Source organism: Bubalus bubalis, chromosome 16, assembly GCF_019923935.1.
Source record: "Bubalus bubalis isolate 160015118507 breed Murrah chromosome 16, NDDB_SH_1, whole genome shotgun sequence".
Classification (NCBI taxonomy): Eukaryota; Metazoa; Chordata; class Mammalia; order Artiodactyla; family Bovidae; genus Bubalus; species Bubalus bubalis.
Genome location: NC_059172.1, coordinates 71,366,602 through 71,390,439, shown reverse-complemented (window position 1 = coordinate 71,390,439; position 23,838 = coordinate 71,366,602). Strand labels below are relative to the sequence as shown.

Here is a 23,838-nt window from a genome sequence, read left to right as displayed (position 1 = left end):
CAGTCCACCTAGAAAAATATAAACGTTGGAATGTAGCATTCGCTCGATGCCTTTACATGCTGCCACAAGCTTCGTCATCTGAGTATTTTCTCTCTTGCCAGACATCACTGGATAGGGGATGGTTCAGAACCCTCTCTGCATGCTCAGTAAATCTTTCTGACTGACCGAGTGACCCTTTGTCTCCTCCCTTCCTTCTGTTGGAGCCTCGAGGGCGATGTTCTGAGCTTTCACTGTCAACCTCCAACCAGTGACGACACCGTTCTCCGTCACGTCCGTCCCTCTGAGCCCCAAATGCCCTTACCCGTGCCCTGTGCCTGCCATGCATCTCCGTTCTATCACCCCTTTGTCCTGGCTCTCTGCGTGCCCAGCGTTGAGAACAAGGTTGGCATGTGGCGAATAAAAGGCCGAAAGGAAAATTGAACAGTCTGGTTACTGATTAAGGAGGAGGAATTTGGAACCAGACCAGGTTGGCCACCCGCCTCCATATTATTCACTACATGATCTTAAAGTTAGGAGTGGCCGTTTCTTCACTTCTAAGACGAAGATCAGAACACATGTGCAGAAAGCTGGGAGACGATTACATGGGACTCTACACAACTCTTCTTTGGAGAGCATCTGCCTTGAAATAAGCATTCAGAATGCGGTAGTTCTCAGGGGAGCGCCTCGGACAGTCTTGCTTTCGAAGGCCCTTCTTCCTTATAAAAATCTTAAAAATGGTATTTTATAACTGTGTTAACATTAAGATAAAGATATTACTAAGGCTTCCCAGGTGGTGCAGTGGTAAAGAACCCGCCTGCCAGTGAAGGAGATGCAAGAGACATGGGTTTGATCCCTGGGTCAGGAAGACCCCCTGGAGGAGGGCATTGCATCCTACTCTAGTATTCTTGCCTGGAGAATTCCAGAGGAGCCTGGCGGGTTGCAGTTCATGGGGTCTCAAAGAGTCGGACACGACTTAAGACAACACAATGTATTATGTATTAAAACATTTTCTCAACCTAAAAGTTCAATTTGTCTTCCATCTTAAATTATTTTCATGGGTCCCTAAGACTATTGTCGTCCCTTGGCCTTGGACCTACCCAGGGTTTAAGGGGTGCATCATCCTGACTGACAGATTTGTTTTGGAACTTCTTTCCTCTACCTTCTCAACACTGGCAACTGCTTTCTGAAAATTGTCTGGCCTCTCTGGCCTTCAGGATATACCCTGCCTCTACCTCCCCCCACGCCCATCTGCCCAGCCACCTGGAAGGTCTACACTGTTGGAGCTCCCAAGTTCCTTAGTCCAGCCACCATCTTTCTCAATGTAAACCCATGTCTTCACTCTTCTGATTGAGTCTCATTCCCTTAGGACCATTCCTGGCCTGATGAGGTGCCACTGAATTTTTCTAACAAACTATTTCTCACTGAGATATTCATGATATGACTCTCTGTGATCCTTCTCTACTCCTTCTAGAATATTTGCATTTTGTCACAGAACTTTTTGAGACTCTATGTCATCATTCCAAGCCAGATATCTGATAGAGGCATTTTAGTCCAGCAAAGAAAATATTTCAGACCAAAGATTGAACTTTGAAAATCCCTGAGATTGTATTGTACCGCCACCTCTATGCAGTCATTGGGCCTTGATGACATAACTGTGATGAGAAGCTTCTACAAGGCAGGACATAGACTATCTCCCAGTTCTCTTGGTTAAGGATCATGCCTGATGAAGTCCTAGTGGAATCTCTTTATCCATGGAAATGTCTTCTACATGTCACTGGGGAGGACTTCTATTCCCCAACTTAAGTCATCCATCCAGCTATGCTTGGTGGAGACCTTACACCATGTTACTGCTACTGCTAAGTCACTTCAGTTGTGTCTGACTCTGTGTGACCCCACAGACGGCAGCCCACCAGGCTCCCCCGTCCCTGGGATTCTCCAGGCAAGAACACTGGAGTGGGTTGCCATTTCCTTCTCCAATGCATGAAAGTGAAAAGTGAAAGGGAAGTCTCTCAGTCGTGTCTGACCCTCAGCGACCCCATGGACTGCAGCCTTCCAGGCTCCTCCATCCATGGGATTTTCCAGGCAAGAGTACTGGAGTGGGGTGCCATTGCCTTCTCCTTACACCATGTTACATGTGCCTAAAAACACAATTCTGTGTTCAGTTGGGAAAGCATTCTCAGAGATAACCTTATTTATAAAGGAGGGAACTATGGTCCATAGAAGAGAAAATTTGCTACCTAAAATAGCAAAACAAATTAATGCCACAATCAGGACTAGACCCTGGGCCAGTGTCCTCAATACCTGTGTGTGGGCACCACTTCCCTCTTCAGGGCCTGGGTGCCATTTACTACCCGGCACAGGCTTTATGATGGGAATGCTTGGTTTGATTCTAGGCTTTATTGCTTAGTATTTGTGTGTGACCCTAACAAAGGTCCATCTAGTCAAGGCTATGGTTTTTCCTGTGGTCATGTATGGATGTGAGAGTTGGACTGTGAAGAAAGCTGAGTGCCAAAGAATTGATGCTTTTGAACTGTGGTGTTGGAGAAGACTCTTGAGAGTCCCTTGGACTGCAAGAAGATCCAACCAGTCCATTCTGAAGGAGATCAGTCCTGGGTGTTCATTGGAAGGAATGATGCTAAAGCTGAAACTCCAGTACTTTGGCCACCTCATGCGGAGAGTTGACTCATTGGAAAAGACTCTGATGCTGGGAGGGATTGGGGGCAGGAGGAGAAGGGGACAACAGAGGATGAGATGGCTGGATGGCATCACTGACTTGATGGATGTGAGTTTGAGTGAACTCTAGGAGCTGATGATGGACAGGGAGGCCTGGCGTGCTGCAATTCATGGGGTCGCAAAAAGTTGGACACGACTGAGCAACTGAACTGAACTGAACTGAAGAGTTATTCAGTTTCCCAGCCTCAACTGGGTCACCAGTAAAAGGGAGGGGAGAGGGCAGAAACAGTATCAACCTTATAGAGTTGTTGTTGCAAGGATTCTTAGAGTTGTTTGTGATAATTAAATGAGATTTAATTTAGCATAATTAATATGCTAAGCCCATGCACACCAGCCCTCAATAAATGACTTTGTCGTTGTTATTATTACTACTACTGCTTCTACCACCGCTAATTCTATCACTGCCTCTCCAATCCTGGTAACTTAGAGAAAGTGCTGGAGCTGCTTCCCAGGGTATGTACTGAGCTGCCCAGGGAGTGGCCTGAGCAGTAGGAGAATCTGGACGAACAGGTTTTTTCAAAGCAGTGGAAAATAAATCAAAGGCAATAACCCAAACCTGGAAAAAGAATGTTTTCCTTTGTTTGTTCTTTACTCAACGTGAAAAAAAAAAAAAACCCTTCAAAATGTGACTTATGCTGAAATAAATCAGCATGGCCACTTTTGAGGCAGTGTGGCTGACTCTGCGGTGTGTGCTCCTTCTGACCCCCTGGGGACAGTGACCACTTTCAGTGGGCGCCGTATGTTCTGATGACTGACAGTGTTCTGTGGTAATGTTGGCCTCGATCGGGGAGAGATGACCTGGGAGTCAGGGAAACATGGAGAGACAGCAAAGATGTCTCTTATAAAATGAGAGCTCCACGCAGGGACAAAGAGCACCCTACCCTTTGTTGCAAACTGCTCATCACCAAATGTGAGATCTCATGGGACTTAGTAGTTTGGGCTCTTGGCTGAAAGTAACAGAAGCCCGACTCATGTTAGCTTAAGGAAAAAGGAGACTTTATTATAAAGATTCCACAGTGTATCAAGGAAAACAAGGAGAGTGGTAGAGGTGGCCTTGAAATCAGGCCCTCAGATGCTCTCAAAATTTGTGTCCTTTCTCTCTACATCATTCTCTTTCTACAGACTTTCTTCCTCTGTGGCTCTGTTGGTTTAATGATACAACACTTCACACAGTTTTATAAATGACTGTGTGTTAAGAGTGTTAGTTGCTCAACCATGTTCAACTCTTTGTGACCCCATGAACTGTAGCCTGCCAGGCTCCTCTGTCCATGGAATTCTCCAGACAAGAATACCGGAGTGGTTTACCATTTCCTCCTCTGGGGGATCTCCCCAACCCAGGGATCTAACCTGGCTCTCCCACATTGCAGGCAGTTTCTTTACCATTTGAGCCATCAGGGAAGCCCATAAATGACCATGCAGCCACCCAAAAAGAGCCTAGTTTCACTTTCTCCAATTTCAAAATCTTCCTGGAAGGAATGATTAGCCCAGCTTGGGTCAGGTTCCTTTTCTTGATTACTCATTAGCAATGGTAAAAAATAAACACTGGTTATACCAACATGGTACATCCACCGTAATTATATGCACTTATGAGGGGGCAAAACCACAGGTAATGGGTTAATGAAACAGGTGTTGTTGAACTACATGATAAGAAACATATTGTTCACATTCAGTCCTAGACCGTATCCCCGCCGTTCTCTGGTTCCTCATCATGTGATCAGAAATTCAGGATGTCTATGTACTCATTGCCCCCTCCCTCTTACACAAGGCAAATCCTACCCCTAAACAAGCTGACTCGAGCATCAAATAGTGGAAATGACACACGCTTTTGAAATACCCAGTTCAGTTCAGTCACTCAGTCATGTCCAACTCCGCGACCACATGGACTGCAGCACGCCAGGCCTCCCGGTCCATCACCAACTCCTGGAGTTTACTCAGATTCATGTCCGTCCAGTAAGTGATGCCATCCAACCATCTCATCTTCTGTCATCCCCTTCTCCCCCTCCACCCCTTCAATCTTTCCCAGCATCCGGGTCTTTTCAAATGAGTCAGCTCTTCACATCAGGTGGCCAAAGGAATAGGTGCTCAGCTATATTAATTTCACTTTCTAATTAAGTTACCTGGAAATCTTCAGGAGAGTGGGGGAGTGATGGTAAGAGAAAAGGGAGGACGGGAGAAGTGACAGAATTTTGTATCTGGGAAATGTCCTTCTGCCTCAGGTAATTTCCGGTTATCCTGAGCAAATATGAATAATTGAAATGGTTCAACTGCACTGGGAAAGCCACATTTTCCTACATATAGCCTCCCACTTTAGAGGCAAAGCAACAAGCATCTCAAGATCAACGGTGTATATTTTATGTTTCTTATTAATTTACTGGTGTGACAGTATGGTTCTTAAATCTCTCTATATAATCTCTGAAGTTAATGGAATACAGTCTAATCACTGAATGAGTAACTGAAGTCCTTTAATATTTTGTTGCTGTTTAGAGAGATGCTCCTCTTTGAGAATATAATAAGCCATATTTTTTATAAAATATACTTACTCTATTGAGTTCTTATTTTGGTAAGCCCTGTGCTAAATGTTTGCATGTCTCATGTCTTTCTTTTTTTGTAATTGTTTTGGCTTTTTGTTTAAATTTATTTATTTTAAATTGGAGGATAATTGCTTTGCACTATTCTGATGGTTTCTGCCGTAAACCATTTTGAATCAGCCATAGGTATCCGTATGTCCCCTCCCTTGTAAACCTCCCTCCCACCTCCCACCCCATCCCACCCCTCTGGGTTGTCACAGAGCACTGGATTTGAGTTCCCTGTACAAGCTTGTGGACACAGAGTGGGGAGGAGAGGAGAGGACGAATGGAGAGAGTAGCATTGAAACATATACAATACCATATGTAAAATTAGATAGCCAGTGTCTCATGACTTTCTATGAGTTAAGTGCTATTGTGCCCATTTTCCAGGTAAGGAAATTGAGGCTTGGAGAAGTCAAGAGCTCAGTGACAGATTGGAATCTGAGCTCACCTTAACCAGTTCCAGAGCCTGAGTACTTAACCATCATGTAGTACTGCCTCTCTACACCTTGGTTTTGGCTAAAAGTCTTAGAGACAGGCCACATGAAAAATGAATCCCCAGGAAAATCTGTGCTTAGAGGGTCTCAGATGATAAGTGATAATACCGTAGATTCCATGCACCCACACAGTGTTGCTACAGGGGTTTGAATGCAAAGCCACAGAATTATAGGAAGAAAAATAATTAAACAACAGAGGGAATGTCTCCTTAGACAAGGCAAACATTCTACCTACTCACTTAGAGGGTAAGAGTGGTAAAGGGATTGAATCTGTGCAAAAGAAACTGGAAATTGGGTCTTAGCTTTAGACTCTGTGCTGTTTCCCATCTTGGTCAAAATTATGCTCAGTCCAGTGGCCTGCATCTGTGTGGGTTGTCTGTGCATGCATTGGAATAGTATGGCCTGTTGCAAAAAACAGCACCACTCTGGTAATTAACCATAGGTATTATCAATAACTCCCGATGACATGTGATGGATTCTTCATCCACTGACCAGGGTACCAACCATGGAAACCTCTGTGACCTCCCACCTTTCATTGACCTACTCCTCCAGAAACATTTTGTTCTGTCTGTGCTACTGTTAAGTTTCCTTATCTTCCAGACTGGGCTGCATTTGTGCTTTTCTTTTTTGAATTCATCCTGCACACGTGTAAATGAAAGAACATTCAAATATTCTGTCTCTTTTGACTACACGCATATCGGGATTAATATCTCATGCTCTGTTTTTTTTCTATTCCCCATCTGTCTTTCAGCTCCAGGGTTCCTTGAAAAGAAAACAGATCGTTAACCTGTCTCCTGCCAACAGCAAGAGGCCCAATGGCTTCGTCGACAACTCATTCCTTGATATCAAAAGAATCCGTGTCGGCGAAAATCTCGCTGCAGGACCAGGGGGCCTCCCAGTAAATAATGGACAAAGTCAGATGATGTCGGGGACCTTGCCCATGAGCCAAGCACCCCTGAGAAAGACTGCTGCACTGCCGCCCCCTCCTACACACTCTCCTGGAAATGGTCTGTTCAACATGGGCTTAAAGGAAGTGAAGAAGGAACCTGGAGAGACGCTCTCTTGCAGCAAGCACGTGGATGGCCAAGTGACCCAGGAGAATATTTTCTCTAACAGGTACGGAGATGATCCCGGGGAGCAGCTGATGGATCCCGAGCTACAGGAGCTGTTTAACGAACTGACCAACATATCTGTGCCTCCCATGAGTGACCTTGAGCTGGAGAACATGATCAATGCCACCATAAAGCAGGATGACCCGTTTAACATCGACCTGGGTCAGCAGAGCCAGAGGAGCACTCCCCGGCCATCCTTGCCCCTAGAGAAGACAGTGATCAAAAGCGAATACTCCCCTGGCCTGACCCAGGGCCCTTCGGGCTCCCCGCAGTTGAGGCCCTCATCCGCGGGACCCGCGTTCTCCATGGCCAGTTCAGGCCTCTCTGCTTCATCCCCGATCCCTTCAGTCCCCCAGAGCCAGGCGCAGCCCCCGCCAGCCACCGGAGCAGCCAGGGCCCTGCCCAGCTGGCAGGAAGTATCCCACGCCCAGCAGCTCAAACAGATTGCTGCCAACCGGCAGCAGCATGTCCGGATGCACCAGCAACAGCAGCAGCACCAGCCCACTAGCTGGCCAGCCTTGCCTTCCTCGGCAGGACCCTCCCCAGGCCCCTTCGGGCAGGAGAAAATCCCTAGCCCCTCTTTCGGCCAGCAGCCGTTCAGCCCCCAGAGCACCCCCATGCCGGGGGTCACGGGCGGCGGCAACCAGTCAAAGGTCATGGCGAACTACCTGTTCAAGGCCAGCCCCTCGGCCCAGGGAGGGCCGCTGGACGTGCTCCTGCAGCCCAAGCCACAGGACCTCAGCCGGAGCTTTCTGAACAACCCGCACCCGGCCATGGAGCCCCGGCATGGCAGCACCAAGCCTTTGTTCCATTTTAACTCGGATCAAGCCAACCCGCAGATGCCTTCCGTGTTGCCTTCCCAGAGCAAGCCTTCACTCTTGCATTACACGCAGCAGCAGCCGCAGCAGAGCTCCATCACGGTTCAACCGCAACAGCAGCCGCAGCAGCCGCAACAACAGCAGCAACCACAACAGCAGCCGCAGCCGCAGCCGCAGCAGCAGCAGCAGCCACAAGCGCAGCAGCCAGCGGCCCAACCCGCCCAGCCTCTCTCGAACCAGCCCCTGCTGAGGGCCCCGTTACCACTGCAGCAAAAGATCCTCCTGCAGAAGATGCAGAATCAGCCTATCACGGGACTGGGGTACCAAGTCTCCCAGCAGCACAGACAGGTAAGGGCCACGCTCCTCCCCACCCAGAGTCCCCAGACACCACGGAGCTCAGGTTACCATTGTGCTTGTGTCAGGACAGAATCAAGACCCCAAAGACAGCAGTGGTCCTGACAGATGCCTCTGAAGACCTCCTGAGGGTTCCCTTGAGGCGTCCGGTGGCAAGAGCATCTTCCTTGTAGGGTGGCACTGTCTCTGGGGTCTGCTCTTGCTTGTTAAGAATGTTGCCTGAGGATTGGTGCCTTTAGTGGCATGTCCGGTTGTCAGTAATCTTCTGATAATGCCCATGCCTGGTGCCTATTCGTTCAGTCAATAAATAAGTCACTAAGTCGACATGCATGTTCCGAGTACCTGCCATGTGCATGATTTTGCGATTATGCTGAGTACTGAAATAAGGCCAGACGTGATATTAAGAGTGTTGAATGGCGAATATCCACCCACACCAACCCACTGAAGTGTCTAAATGTCCAGCCCATCATAGTAGATCCGGCTGTGACTCCACACTCGTGCATAAGGCTTGAGTACCCCCCTCAAGTAAGACGTGTTCTCTGTCTGCAAGTTCAGTCTGGAGAGGGCGACAGGCTTTAAAAACAATCATTTTAATACTGAGTGGAAAGGATAATGATATGGAGCACGAAGGCTGGGTATTTACCGAGCAGGGGGACATCAGGGAAGATTGCTGGAGAAAGTCATGTGTAAGTGTTAAAGGGTGAAATTGTCATGACTACAAACAGAAAAAAAAAAATCTGTGGTTACCTTATATCCTGCAGTTAACATAAAGCGGAGGTCTTATTCTGCCCCAAACAGGAATCGTAATCGTATGAGGAGATAGCTCTGTCTCCAGAGCACACACTGGTGAATCAGAGCTGCTCCCCAGGGAATTTGAAAGGAAAAAAATCCTTCCTGGAATAAGTGAAGGGAGGAAGGAAGGCAGGAAGGCAGGAAGGGAGACTGAATGTTGCTTTGTGCATGTAATTTGACAGGTCTCTGTTAGTGTCCAAGCACAAAGACAGCATGTGACATGTCAAAACAATATGTCAGGACAGTGTGACGGCACAGAGCCTAATTCCAATCATATTCCTCGAGTAGTTTGTGTGGCTGCTGCCCAGGAAAGAATGCCACCAGCAGCACAGACCGTGGCCAAGCTAACCTTAGCCCTAGATATATGCCAGGAGAAAACCAGACCCAACCAGGATTCAAGAGCTGTGTCCCAAGTAAAGCTCTCAGTTCTTAACCGCCTACAAAGTGTGTTTTTCTATCATAGATTGTGAAGAATGGACTTGGAGTAGAGTGCTGTGTATATTTTACAAAGTTCCATTTTTAACATGGGTAATTTTGGGATCATTTGAAAACAAACTTGTGGAATTACTTTCTAATATTATGTGTAGCCATTTTGCTGTGACTGAATCTGGGTTTAAATTCTTACTCGGATATTCTAGCTGTATGAACCTCAAGCAAACTAGAGAACCTCTGTAAGCCTTAGTTTTCTCACCTGTAAATGAGGGTGATAATGTATATCCTAGGATTTGGGGAGAATAAGTGATATCTTTCTCAGGCCAGCATCTAGAATAAAGTTGGCTATTACTGTGCTTATCATGGAAAAGGCCTTGTATGATATAAAAATATTTTTAGCAAGCACTACTTTTATGCAGGAGATCCCTTGGAGTCAGTCTCAGATTTTAACATAAGCAGTACTAGGGGAATAAAAGAGAACTAACCTTAGTTCTGTCTAGCACTATGGTGAGTGGGTAGTGATTTACGTTTCCTGGGCCTGAACTTCTGACTGTAAAAGTGGAAATAATAAATAATGAGATATTACTGAGTCATGATTTATTGACTACTTATAACCGACATGACTTCTGTCTCCCTTACTGGTATCTCATTTTACTCATATAAAGTAATTACCATTATTCTCATGTTACAAATGAGGCAGTTGAAGCTCAGAGAAGTTAAGTAAGTTTTCCAAAGTTACACAGATAACAAGTAGCAGAGGCATGATTCTAATGGTTTGCTTTGAAGGCTGTACTTTCGGCCATGAGGCTGTACCACTCACAAGTAGGATTTGCTTGGAAATGAGTTTGTACATCATTGTGAAATTCTCCAAAGACATATTTCTTATAATACTGAGCCATATTTACATAATCTACATAGCAAATTAAGTTTAGGGGGTAATAAAGTCTCATCTTGAATTACCTTCAGAGTTGTTAAAGAAAAAAATCAAACAATATCTGTGTGACCTTTGACCTTTCTGAGAATGAGCATTATGAAGCTTAACCAAAATAAACAATGTGCAACAGGAAATATAGCTCTTTGGTGCCCCATCAGCCCTTCTTTTGGAGCCTTCCTGCCACCTCCAGCATCCTCTGTCCTGTTTCCGCCTCCATTGCTCATGTCAACAACTGTCCACCACATTTCTGACCGCTTGGCCGCCACCCTGGCTCCCCAGGGCCCAAGCAGCCCAATGGGTGCTAATGGACAAACTGGCAAGCATCTTCCAGTGTGTTAGATAATTTTTTAATTTTCCTGGTGCATGCAACACTTATGATGCCAAGATAATTTTCATCTTCAAGAAGGACCTCAGGTGGCAGAAATGGTGGTGACATTGGCTGGCAGGCAATGGCTCTCCATTCAAAGCCTAATCTCAGCCATATCAATTGAACCGTATTGTCCCTTCCGACTCAATGAAGGATGACTTCGATGAAGTATGACTCAAGTGTCCTGTGTCTGAGTTGTGAGCAAGTGTATCACAGCTCTGTAGTCAAATAAATGTCACCCTCTTGAAAGCATTCACTTTTAGAGGGGTTGGGTCCATTCTAATCATGGTGCTGTTGTTCGATACAGTTGCAGAGTTTTTTCCCAGGGATTGTCTTCAGAGCTTTTAGCATATCAAGGAGATTATTATTACTATAGTAATATTCATCTTGTCAGGGTTATTTTTGAAAACAGTCAAACTGAGTATTGCTGCTTTGGGTCAAAAAAACAAAGAATAACTACAGTATGATGGAATTGCATTTCAAATTTTCTTTGTCAACTTTCTCTGAAGATAAAGAAAGTAAATGAGTTGCTTACCAAGATGATCATTTTGAGAAGTGATTCTCGCTTGGATGTACATATTTCTAGGTTTTTCCATTTTTATTGTCTCATCCAGTATGTTGCTAAGTATTCTCAGCTCAAAGAGGGTAGTTTTAACTTTGCCATTCATAGTAGAGAGTAGAGATCTGTGTTCTCATTTCAGATTAGCCAAATCTCTGATACTCCTGACCAAAGTTATGGGCAAGCAGGGATTGGAAATTAAGCAGTTCTTATGTTTATCAACTAAAGAATCCTGAACAAAAATAGTAGTCATGGATTATTTTTTTTCTGCTTGTCATACTCACTTTGTATCAAACACAGGAAGATTTACTAATGAGATATGCTAATTGGGGCACTATAGCTTTGAGAATGGTGGAAAGCTTGGCTCTCTGCTACAAAATACTAGATTGAATTTGTTGATCATTTGTTTAGAATTTACCCAGTAGGCTAGGCAAAGATGACCTTCTCTTCATCCTCAGAACTCTGAACCCACACAGGGCTGCATGCTCAGGCAGAGGCTGAAATTGAGGGGTTCATATGTCCTTCTCTCTTTATTGGGTACCCTGTTCTCTGAGATGTGAATGACACCCAAGAGTTGGATGCAGCATAATCGAATTGTTGGAGACATTTTTATCGTTCCACGCCTGGAGTGGTTTTAAGTAATCCATTCCCTGGAGGCTGGGAGAACAAATGGTATTTGGTGTTTCACAAAATGTCTTCAGCAACTCTGTCTTGCTGATGTTTGGGGCTTGGCAAATGGAAATCCCCCCTGGCTATAATTTTCTTCTTTTTCCTATTGGAAGGTTATGGGAGAGGGCAGGAGAGGGGTGTAGTGCATGCAGTTCTGATTTATCTTCAAGTCACTGAATACTTGCTTTAAGGTGTAAGAGAATTATTGGTTGACCAGGGCTCATGAGAGTTCAATTCAAAGCCTTAACCTCTTCAACTAGAATACGGTCTTTTTCAGAGCTATATAATCAGACACTTGAAAGCGTGATTTTTTTTTTTTTCTAACATTAGAGCCATGAAACTCGAGTGGATTCTATATTTGGTTTAGAATTTTCCCATCTCTAAAAATTCTGAGAGGGAAGGCAGCCAGTGAATGGATGGTTTGTTATGACCAAAACATAAATTTGTACATTTCCTTTTTAGTTTAAAGCCAAGTTCTTCGATCATATATTAAGAACCTCAACCCACTCTCTCTACCTAGCCAAGTTTATCCTTCAGTACTCTATATATCAACCATTGACATAAATCAAGCAGTGTTCTCCTCCCCTCATCTTTAAGTTAATCTTGGGTGTAGCTAATCTTAAAGATGAACACTCAAAAGATTGTTTCCCATTTGGCCTAGCTGAGGTTGGAGGAATGAGCACTTAACTGCAGCTCTCATGTACTGACAATGCTTCTGAATCCGTATAATTGCCCAGAGAAAGTTCCAGAGAAGAAATAGAACCTTCAATCAATTGGGAATGCCTTTTCCAGTAGGAAAATATGAATTCAGAGGTCTGCAACAATATACCATTCAATTCACCCCTTTGCTGGGGGATAGAGGTTGGTTAAAGTGTCAGTCAGTTAGGCTAGTGCCAGGGTTTGGTTTTAGGGGCCAGAATCAAGTGAGGGAAAGTCAGGAGCATGAAAAGCCAGAGACAGAACCTAGCCAAAATCCTAAAAATGCTGGGAAACAAGATTAGTCAGTATACTCAGAATCCAGGAGTGAATTTGAAAGATGGTAACAAACTCATGATTTCACAAGTGAAATCTAGAGTTGAAATTAGGATAGAGACTTGGGAGATGAGTCTAGGTGGTCATCACAAATGGCCCTCAACCATTTGATGATTTCCATTATGACTTACCTTGGCTGGGTTAGGCTGGCAAAAGGAAAAAGAGCTGGTACAAATGTTGCCCATGGCAGGCGAGGAGCATTATTTTTATATTTTCATTTTATCTTTAATAGTTCATCATTTATGTTTACAAAGGAAGCAAAATTTGTTTTTGATGCCCCATGAAACTAGTGCTAAGGCCAGGATCCAAAGTAAATTTCCAGACACACAAGTTAATATAATTTGTACTGAAAACTCTTGACCTGCAAAATTAGCAGAAGAGATTTTGCTTGTGTTCTATTGGTGTTCATTGGTTTATTTTAACAAGAGTACCAACTCTGTGCCATATATAAATCATCCAAATGGTTGTTGTTTAGTCACTCAGTCATGTCTGACTCGTTGTGACCCCATGGACTGCAGCACTCCAGGCTTCCCTGTCGTTCACCATCCAAATGGTAGATATTATTAATCTTTTTTTTTAATATCAGTAAATGAGGACACTGAGGCTTAGAGAGGTTAAATAACTTTCTCAGAGTTAGTCAGTAACTCATCTGATTTTAAGCCTAGTGATAAATACCATGCTGCCTAAGGAAATAGCTATAGGTGGTCTGAGTTGTGCTAACAGGGTCTTTCTTTATGATATCTGTTTGACATTTCACCATTGTCTACATTCTCAGTGTTTTCTAAATCAGGCAAAATTTAAGCCAGTTTTGTTGCAGTTGCCTTATCCCAATCTATAGATCTCTAGTCTCCTGTTTGTCCAACCTGGAGCCAAGAACTAAAGATTCTAAGCTAAATTGAGTACAGTTCTATTCTTCACTCTATCAATAGCTGTATTCATTCATTCAAAAAAATATATGTTGAGTACCTACTCTATCAGTACTATCTACTGATACTACAACTGAGAAAAAAGATGAAGGTGTGATGTAGTAAGGGGGAAAATAAAATATTTTAAGTTTTAAAAATTAAAACATCACAGAGTGTTTTCAAGTTGCTCTATTTTCATCATACTGTGGACTTACTCCTGCTTCTGTTGCTAGGCTGATTTGTTGCCGGGCTTACTGGTACCTCTGATCCCTGATAAAAATGGGAAAAACCCAAGGGAGTGGTATGTGATTTAGTTTGCAAAGCAAAAAATCCAAAGGCTTTGTTAGATTTTTGAACTGATAAAGAAAATTTAACCACTCTCTTTTTCCTTTAACATGATCCATCAAGATTTGAGAAACTGTTCAGGGTCACAGAGTTTTACAAGAGGGTGAAACCATAATTCTTACATGTATTCATTCATTCATATGATGAAAATTTATTGAGAACCTACAGTGTGTCTGGAATTGAAAACTAAAAGCTTAACTGATCCAGAGAACCCTCATTGCATTCATCTAAAAATCAGGAAGGCATGCTTCCTTTCCTCAGCTAGTTTTTAATCAGAAGGAGATATCTTTCCCTAATACTATTGGGTTCCCATTGGGTACACCTACTATCTCATCCTCATCCTGAAATCCACTTTATGTAGTAACTGAGCCCAAATCATCTGGGCTTTTCCCCAAGTTTTCAAGTTCAACTTTGAGCATGTTATTTTAACCTTTGATAGACTAGAACTCTGCTGGATATTCCACTTTCATTTCTATTTCACTTTATCATCCTAGTATGCAATAGCTTGGGTCACAATAAAGTGAATTGGTATAAAGCAACAATTAACTCTTGATTCCCTCCATAAAGAAATAAGCACAGTAACAAGAAGGGTATGTTGGCCTTGGAATCATAATACATAGGGTTTAAATCCATCATTAGGGGAATGGCTTCTATTATTCTCATTTCAAGGTCTTTGTCCATGGCTTGCATCAGTCCATAAGAGCTATGCATTTAAAACATTAGTGGTAATTTAGCCTGTTGAATACCAAGTTTCTAACTAGGGAAAAAGGGGGTATGAGGTTAAGAAATAGATTTGATCCTGGAGATGGAAATGCAAAAGGGTTAATGGAAAATCTGACAGATATTTAACTGTAATGTGCATTAATGTAAGTGACTCAAACAATCCCCTTTGCACCAGTTCTAATTAGTTTTGCCTTTTCTAATCAGATGTCAGTTCTTATCAGTTTGGTAGAGGGGGGTGGTGTGGATCTTCTTGTGAAATCAAAAGGAAGCCAAAACCCATTTAGCCTGAGCACCAATCAGTAAATATTCCTATTAATGGTTAATTAAAGTCAGGCACAAAGACTTGAGATTCAGAAGGTGTTTACAATAAGTTCTAGGTTTGAAACAAAAGACCACATAAATATTTAGACTTCTCAGATCAGAGAGATGTGATGTGAGTGAATCATCTTACTCTTTTATTAATACATTGTGTTGCAAGCAAGGAAAATTCAACTTACACACACAGAGCTCAGGCAGCTCTCTGGATGCTAATTAGAGAACTCTGGATGAATATTTGCATTTTATGCAATGAATCTGAACAATAAAGTGACACCTTCTTTAGAGCAGAATAGAGGGAGGCCAGTGAGTACTCTCCTGTGCATTCTGCAAAAATCAAGTTTCGAGGTCCCTGAGGATGGCAGAATGGAGGTAGTTGACCTGTCTCCCTTTCTTTCTACTGCTGATTCCCTCCACCATGAATCACTGGCATTTTCCACAGTTTGCTTTTCACAGGAGCTTAAGTCCAGCTCCACCTTTAGGAAACATGAACTTCATAAACAAGGAGCTTTTCTGGCCCTGCGTCCTGTGGCCCACACACCTTTGGCTCACATCTCGACTTTGTGTCTCTGAGTCTTTGTCAAGTCCCCTCTCCTGTTTCACTCTTTAGGAACAGACCGATTCTGACCTTGCCTCTTTTCCCTAGACTCCTTTGAGACCCATTTTATGGCAGGCCTGGAAAAGGGGGTGGCGAGGACATTTAGCCACTGGAGTTATTATTGGCAACAAGAGTGAAGAGACTTTTCCTGGAAAAGGATGCATGTTGGGGAGAGCCTGGTGAGCTGGCAGGCCACCTCTTGGTCCCGCAAGCCTCTGGCGCAGGTGAATGAACTGAGTGGACACACCCATGGGCAAAACATTATCCTTCTCGCATCAAGTCCTTGCTGTCTGGCCTGTGTCCTTGCCGTCTTCCCAACCTGCCAGTGGAGGCAGCATTCTAAAATAGGATGTCTGTCACCTGCCTCAGCCCCTTAAGTGGTCTTCATTTTCTCAGAATGAAGAACAGCTCCTTGTGTAGCTTTGAAAGCCCGTGTGACCTGGCCGCCACCAAGCACCCGAGATTAACTGGTTTCTATTCCCCACATTCCTCTTCCCTTCGGCCCGCCCTTTGACCCCTCTGTGCCCTCTGACCCCTGGACACAGTGCCCTCCAGCTCTCTCCAATAGACGTGTCCCCTGAGTCCTGAGAAGTATCAGGCTTTTGCCCTCAGGCAGGTCTTCAGACACGCTGTTCCTTCTTCCTGGAACATTCTCCTGCTCTACGCTGGCTGGCTAACCTAACCCTAAGCTTTCTCAATCTCAACTAAACCGTTTCTTCCACAGGGTTTCCCTGGCCTCCCAATCTGGGTTAGCTCCCATGCTGTGTTCTCTGCTGGTTGCCCCTCCTTCCTCTCTTTCATCATCTTTGCTCTCGTGTGTCTTCCTCAACTGAACTATGGGCCACTTGAAGCCAGGAATCATGTCCCTCTTGCTCACCCTCATACTCCAGTCCCTAATATGTCTACTCTGGTTGGCACCTACAACATATTTGCTGAAGAAATGAAAAAAGGACTTGTACCACTGGCCCACCATCCTCCCCTCTGTTCTGAGGGCTTACGGTCACCAACTCATCCCCTCTCCTCCTCAGAAAGTAGGAACAGGAGCTATCCCTTCCACCTTCCTCCATACCAACTCTGCCCTTCAGACATTTGCCCGTGGGCCTGACAGCAGTTCAGAGAATTCACTCTCAGCTGCCCCGGGGGTTAATCCTGTGGAAAAAGATCAGGCACAAGCACTTTTGATGGAAGCTGGACTGACCTATACTCTGGGGAATCATGTAAGATAGAGTTTTATCAACAATTGTTGTTGCTGTTCAGTTGCTCAGTTATGTCTGACTCTTCACGAGTCCACGGACTGCAGCACGCCAGGCTTCCCTGTCCTTCACTGTCTCCTGGAGCTTGCTCAAACTCATGTCCATTGAGTTAATGATGCCATCCAACCATCTCATCCTCTGTCACCTCCTTCTCCTCCTGCCGTCAATCTTTCCCAGCATCAAGGTTTTTTCCAGTGAGTCAGCTCTTCGCATCAGGTGGCTGAAGTATTAGAGCTTCAGCTTCAGTCTTTCCAGTGAATATTCAGGCTTGATTTCCTTTAGGATTGACTGGGTCAATCTCCTTGCTGTCCAATATTGTTGATAAGAACAATAAAGAATTTTATCAATGATATTCCATGTGATTTTTTAGCTTTTTTTTAATTTATTTTTTATTGAAGGATAATTGCTTTACAGAATTTTTTTGTTTTCTGTCAAACTTCAACATGAATCAGCCATAGGTATAGAACATCAATAATTACCAATAATGACCAAACTGGTCCAATGACTTCCCTGGTGGCTCAGATGGTAAAGCGTCTGTCTACAATGTGGGAGACCCGGGTTCTATCCCTTGGTCGGGAAGATCTGCTGGAGAAGGAAATGGCAATCCACTCCAGTACTATTGCCTGGAAAATGGACAGAGGAGCCTGGTAGGCTACAGTCCACGGGGTTGCAAAGAGTCAGACACACTGAGCGACTTCACTTACTTACTTACTTAATGACCAAACACAATCGCTCCTCATAAGTAATTGACAGGAACAAGTGATTATCATGTTGTTTTATAAGGTTGCTGATAGAGGTTACTGTCAGGTAATCTGGGAATACAGAGATGAAGCACCTAGTACAGCCTTGGGAACCAGAAAAGGTTTCCTGGAGGAGATAATCATCTAAGCACCTACCTCAAGGAAGAATAGGAATTAGTGAGGTAGATGGGAAAAGACCCTCCAAGCAGAGGCTGAGTTCTTTTGGAAGATTCCAAGCAGTTCAATGTGGCTGGACTGCAGTGTGCAAGGTCAGTAGAGGACAGATAAGACTAGAGTGGTAAGCGGGGCACCAGATCATAAGGAGCCTTAAACACCATTGTAAGGAGGTTAGGAATTCATCCCGAGGGCAACAGGAAGTTATGGAGAGAAGCCTACAGGTTGTTTTTAAACAGGCATAACTGTTGCCTACCACAGAGTAGCTGTGAAATTCAGACATGTTGAATGTAAAGAAACAGATTTGCGCTGTAGAAAAGTTCCAGTGTAGGGAATACACTGAGGGGCCCCAGGCAAGGGGCATGGAGACCTTCACCAGATCTATATGCCAAGAACATTCCAGAGATTTTGAATGTGCAGTTGCCGTGGGCCCAGGAAGCTCCTGCCTTCTATCTAGGGCAGGGACCCTAGAATGTTCCTGTGGGTTCACTGGTCCTCTGCCCTGTTCCCTCCCCCTACCCCTGCCGCTCACACATGGCTTCTCTATAGCCAACTCTGGACTTCCACTCTTGCTGCAGAGGACTTGGTCCATCCGTTTGATCTCTTATAGCTCCCTTTCCATCTTCAAGCATGCTCAAGTCCTCAACACCCTTTCAAAATAACTTCTCATCAGCCCTCCCTCCCCTGTGACACCCCAATTTCCCAGTAACCAGGCTCAGGACCTCTGAGTCAGTATAATTCTTCCCTGTCCACCTCAGGCCACCTTCCTGGGTGGCCATGGAGGCCACAGATGATCATCCACACCTCTTTCTCTTCTCCGTGTCCACTACTGCGGCCCACATGTTCATGTTATTGCAATATTCCCCCGTCCCTCCCAGTAATGGGCTGGGGAGTGGGTCTAAGAAATTCTGCCTTGCTCTATACTCCTGAGGGCTGAAGCCAGTCAATGGGGTTCCAGACACGTCTGTGGCCTCCCCCCTGGAATTACAGCCTTACCCAAGATCCAGCCCCTCGTTGAGGCTCCTTCCACTTCTCAGGACCAGCTCTCCTCCCTTTGAGGGTCTTTTGCTCAACCACTGCCTTTTCTCCATTGGCCACAGATCCTGTTCAGATCCTGGCGCAGACAGTTGTGAGATGTCCTGGACCCCCAGCCCTGGCCCCCTCCATCCGCGCCCCTACTGCCCACGCTGCTGCCATTAGCCTTCCTCAGGCTGTGAAATAGGCACAGTCCCATCTCTCCCTCCTTTGGTGCACACAACTTAGGGAAAACTCCTCCAGCACAGTTTAAACATTGCATTATACTTCCATTTCAGTATCTCCTGGGCCCAGTGACCTGTGAATTCCTAGTGAGTCCGGACCCTGACATTTCCCTTCTCCCTCTGAACTCACAGAGCATTCTGCATCTCTTATTGCATTCATTGCTTTTTTAAACCTTTAATTGTTGTTAAGTCTGCATTTTAACCCCTCCACTAAGCAGTAAGCTTGAGACCAGAGTTTATCATTCATCTTTGTACCTCCAAGGATTAACAGAGGAAGTCCCAACATACAGACACAGAAACAGAGAGGAGGAAAGAAGAAAAGAAGGAAGGGAAATAAATCAGCTATACTCCAATAAAAATTAATTTTAAAAACTTGGTAAAAGATTTAAAAAATGAAGTTATGGTGTGTGTGTGTGTGTGTGTGAGAGAGAGAGAGAGAGAGAGAGAATGTGTTATAGGCTGTGTGATCTTGAAATCAAAGGCTGTATGGTCTTGAATTATACGTTTGAATAATTTGACACTGATCTGAATATAAAATGTACATTACTGAGACTTTATACATTGCTTACTTCTAAAAATGTTGTAAGTGCCTTAATGACCACAGTCGTGGCCAAGTTACTTAATATCCCTGAAACTGACCTGCATCATCTGTAAAGTGAGAACACCACCTATTTTATAGGATTCTTGAACACAGTCCATGAAATAACCCATAAGACATACGACAAATACAAGGCCTGCACCTGGTAGGCAATTCACAAGTGCTGGCTTGCTTCTCTTTACAAAATAAGGACCCTCCGAACCAAATCCATTCAAACAATCCAAATTAAATGTTAGTAGACACTTGCAACGGGTGATTTCCAAAACTGAACTCTCATTTAACTCTGTGTTTCCAGGCAACTAAAGCAAAAGGAATCATGTGGGGAGGTAGGGGTTCTTTTTTTTTTTTTTTAAATATAAAAGAAAGTGTCCTGGTTCATCAATGCAAGCAGTTTTTCCTGGAAGTAAATTCAAAGCCCCATTTATCGTTGGGGGAATTAGGTAACGTGACGGGACGTCTTCCACTGGGAATCTTGTGAAGATGTTGACAATGTTTACTTCGATGTTTCTGTTATTAGGCTGCATTATGAAATCTGAAGTCAAAATCCTAGATTTTAGTTCAGTGACTCCTTTTCCCCAGCTAGCTGAGATAATGTGGTCAGATGTAATGTTTTCTACAACTCTGTTCAGTGGTTTTCTTACACTTTTAGCAAGAATACTTCTTTCCTTTCCCCCCCACTTCCAGGTTTCCTTTAGGGCAAAGATTACAAACCAGAGTTCTGGTTTATCCCAAGAGCAGAATTTAGAGATCGTATAGGAATGCATAATTAAAATTCCCATTAGACTGTCTCACTCAAATATCAATTGTTTTGAATGAGTCTCTGGCAAACCCTTGCACTGTGTAAAGTAGATTAGACCTGTGGAATGTCTACTTCAGAATCAGATTTCAGGGAGACTTCTCAAATCCATTTAAGCTATAATCTTCTCCCTCCATATAAAACAAAACAAAACTTTAAACTTCAGATGTGACCCACCAAGCTCATTAAAAATCGCCATGAAAAAAAATCAGCAATTGGTATATTTATCATCCAACAAATATTTTAAGCACCTCATGTATACAGAAAACCATTCCAGCTGCTGTTCAGTCACTAACTCATGTCCAGCTCTTTGCAACCCCATGAACTGCAGCACCCCAGGTTTCCCCATCCTTCACCATCTCCCGAAGTTTACTCAGACTCATATCCATTGAGTCAGTGATGCCATCCAACCATTTCACCCTCTGTCTCTCCCTTCTCCTCCTGCCTTAAATCTTTCCCAGCATCAAGGTCTTTTCCAATGAGTCAGCTCTTCGCCTCTGGTGGCCAACGTATCGAAGCTTCATACAAACTCCATGAACAGTATGAAAAGGGGCCACATGGGAATGAGAATTACAGTACAGGAATATTCTGGAACCAGACTTGTTGCTCAATATCGTACCTTGAATAATCAGACTTTCTTTACTTCTTTTGTTACAGTTTTATTCTATAATCTGAATTTTATGTGTATAAAATAGAATTGTTGCTGTTGTTGTATAGTCACTAAGTCATGTCCAGCTCTTTACAACTCCATGGACTGTAGCCCGCCAGGCTCCTCTGTATGGGATTTTCCCAAGGCAAGAGTACTGGAGTGCATTGACATTTCCTACTCCAAGGGATCTTTCCAACCCAGGGATCAAACCCACAGCTCCTGCATTGGCAGGCAAATTCTTTACTGCTAAGCCACCAGGAAAGCCCAAAATATAGTTACTGGCCTCATTTAAAAATTTTTATTTTTATCAAAATAACATGCACATAATTCTAAAAGACAAGCAGTGCTAAAATGCAAAAGCCATTCGCTGGCACCCCGATCTCCCACCCCTAGTCTCTAGGGGAAACATTGTCATCATTTGAATTGCTTTTTCTGCATCATATTTCTAATTTTATCCATACCAAATACCTCTTGATTTATTCATTTCAAGCACTACTTCTGATGATAATGGATGAAGATTTTCATTCTGTTCCCAGCCCTTTCTACCTCTCCCCCTTTGCTACCATAGGGTTATGTCAAAATTTTACTTAAGTCCTTATCAGTGTTTTCAGGGTCATGAAGAGAGAAATAGTGTTTCCTGCTAAGACCAGCAGTATATATAACTATAATTCCTCTCCCAAGTGACGTGTCCAACTTTTTTTTTCATTTGTGAAGTTTCTTTGACTCTCTGGCTAAGTCTTCTCATACCATCCAGCAGCTCTGTAAAACATCTCAGTACATTTTCCTCACTTTGATTCCTGTCAGAGAATCTCTCTGCTCCGTTTCCTTTTCTGGGTTTGTTTCCCCTGGAGTCCTCTGTCCCCACAACGAGCCTGCTGGGTGTTCTCTAGGTCTACTGACACAGCGTCATCCTAGGCCTTCATGCCACCGTGCTGGGAATCCCTTCAAGTCTTTCCTTTGTCAGAGTCCCTGTTTCTGGCTCCTTTGTGTTTCTCTATTTGTCTGTGTACTCTCATGTTGGTAGACTATTGGTGGCTCGGATGGTGAAGAATCTGCCTGCAACGTGGGAGACACAGGTTCGATCCCTGATTCGGGAAGATCCCCCAGAAAAGCGAATGGCTACCCCACTCCGGTATTCTGGCCTGGAGAATTCCATGGACAGAGGAGCCTGCTGGGCTATAACCCATGTGGTTGCAGAGAGCTAGACACAACTGAGCGGCTTTGACTTTTCACGTTTGCCAGTAGCTTCCTGAAAATCTTGAAACCTTCAGAGAAATCATAAGCCGTTTGAGATGATAAGGAAAAAATTTCAAAACGTGAAGCAAGAAAATTGTTGACCATAGACAATGTCCTCGTAAGCATACTTAGCTGTACAGTGTGCAAGAAGGAATGAGAAAGATCCTTTCATTATTGAGCACCAACCGTGTGCTAAATGCTCCTTATGGGACATTCCTAAGAAATAGGAATCATTTTCTCCTCTTTTTAAAAAACTTATTCATTTATTTTAGACTACACTGGGTCTTCATTGCTTTTTGCAAGGGCTTTCTCTAGTTGCAGCGAGCAGGGGCTCCTCTCTAGTTGTATCATGCGAACTTCTCATTGCAGTGGCTTCTCTAGTGGAGCTCAGGCTCTAGGGCACGCAGGCTTTAGTAGCTGCAGTGGGCTCTTTGCAACATTTGGGCTCTAGAGCTCGAGCCCGTAGTTGTGGCACGTGGGCTCAGCTGCCCCGCAGCATGCAGCATCCTCCTGAACCAGGGATCGAACCCATGTCCCCTGCATCGGCAGGTGGATTCTTAGCCACTGGACCACCAGGGAAGTCCTTCTCCTCTTTATCTATGAGGAAGTTAAGAACACAGTGACGGTATTAATAATTCACCTGCAACGTACAGCTCTCAGGTGGCAGAGCTGGAATTCACATCATGTTTGCCTGCTTCTAACCACACTCTGTTCACTGTCTCCCTTAGCCAACAAGCATGAATGCAGAATCCTTGCCCTCAAGGAGTTCGCTCAACTATGTCTTTAATCCAATGTCAGACAATTTTCTGGCCCAATATGCTGACTGCCCTTCTACATATGCGTGTGTGTTTGTGTGTGTGCAGTTTAACTCTGGTTAATAGAATATCTATTTTCGTAGTCCCATGTATATCGTTGAATATTTTTTCTGTGAAATTCTGGAACAGAGCTATCTTCAAAGGAGATTTCTGTTCTTTATCTCCCTCTATTTATTAGGGATTAGGCAGTTACAGTCTGATCTGGTTACAACTGAAAATATGTGAGTGGTTTTGCCCTTCTCCCTGGTGGATTTTTGGTTTCTCTGCCAATCAGTTCATTGGCTGACATTTATCACATTTAGCTCCAGCCTAAAGGGACATCCCGGGTAACTAACTGCATAGAAGAGATGATGCATGCTTCTGGCTGTGACTGTACCCGCGGGTTACACCAAGCTCTCATTACCTGGAAATCTGTACTGTTAGCTGTCTCAGAAACAAAGCAGGACAGTAAGTACAAGGGGTAGAAGCACAGGAAAGGGTTTTTAAATGAACGAAAGAAGATAGAATCAGTAGACATGTTACTAATGTGGAAGCAAACAAATACCGTGCGTGCACTTCATTCCTGCTGGCACAGTGAAGCCCTCCGA

General features: G+C 44.1%; 1 protein-coding gene across 2 annotated transcripts in view; it reads left to right on the top strand.

Moving 5' to 3' along the window:
* MAML2 (mastermind like transcriptional coactivator 2) overlaps positions 1 to 23,838 on the top strand; it is a 404,671-nt gene that overhangs the window by 266,006 nt on the left and 114,827 nt on the right. For both annotated transcript variants that reach the window (XM_025265821.3, XM_006050571.4), the window contains exon 2: positions 6,528 to 8,054. In XM_025265821.3, coding sequence (XP_025121606.3) covers positions 6,528 to 8,054 — 1,527 coding nt within the window. The remainder of the gene's footprint in view (positions 1 to 6,527; positions 8,055 to 23,838) is intronic.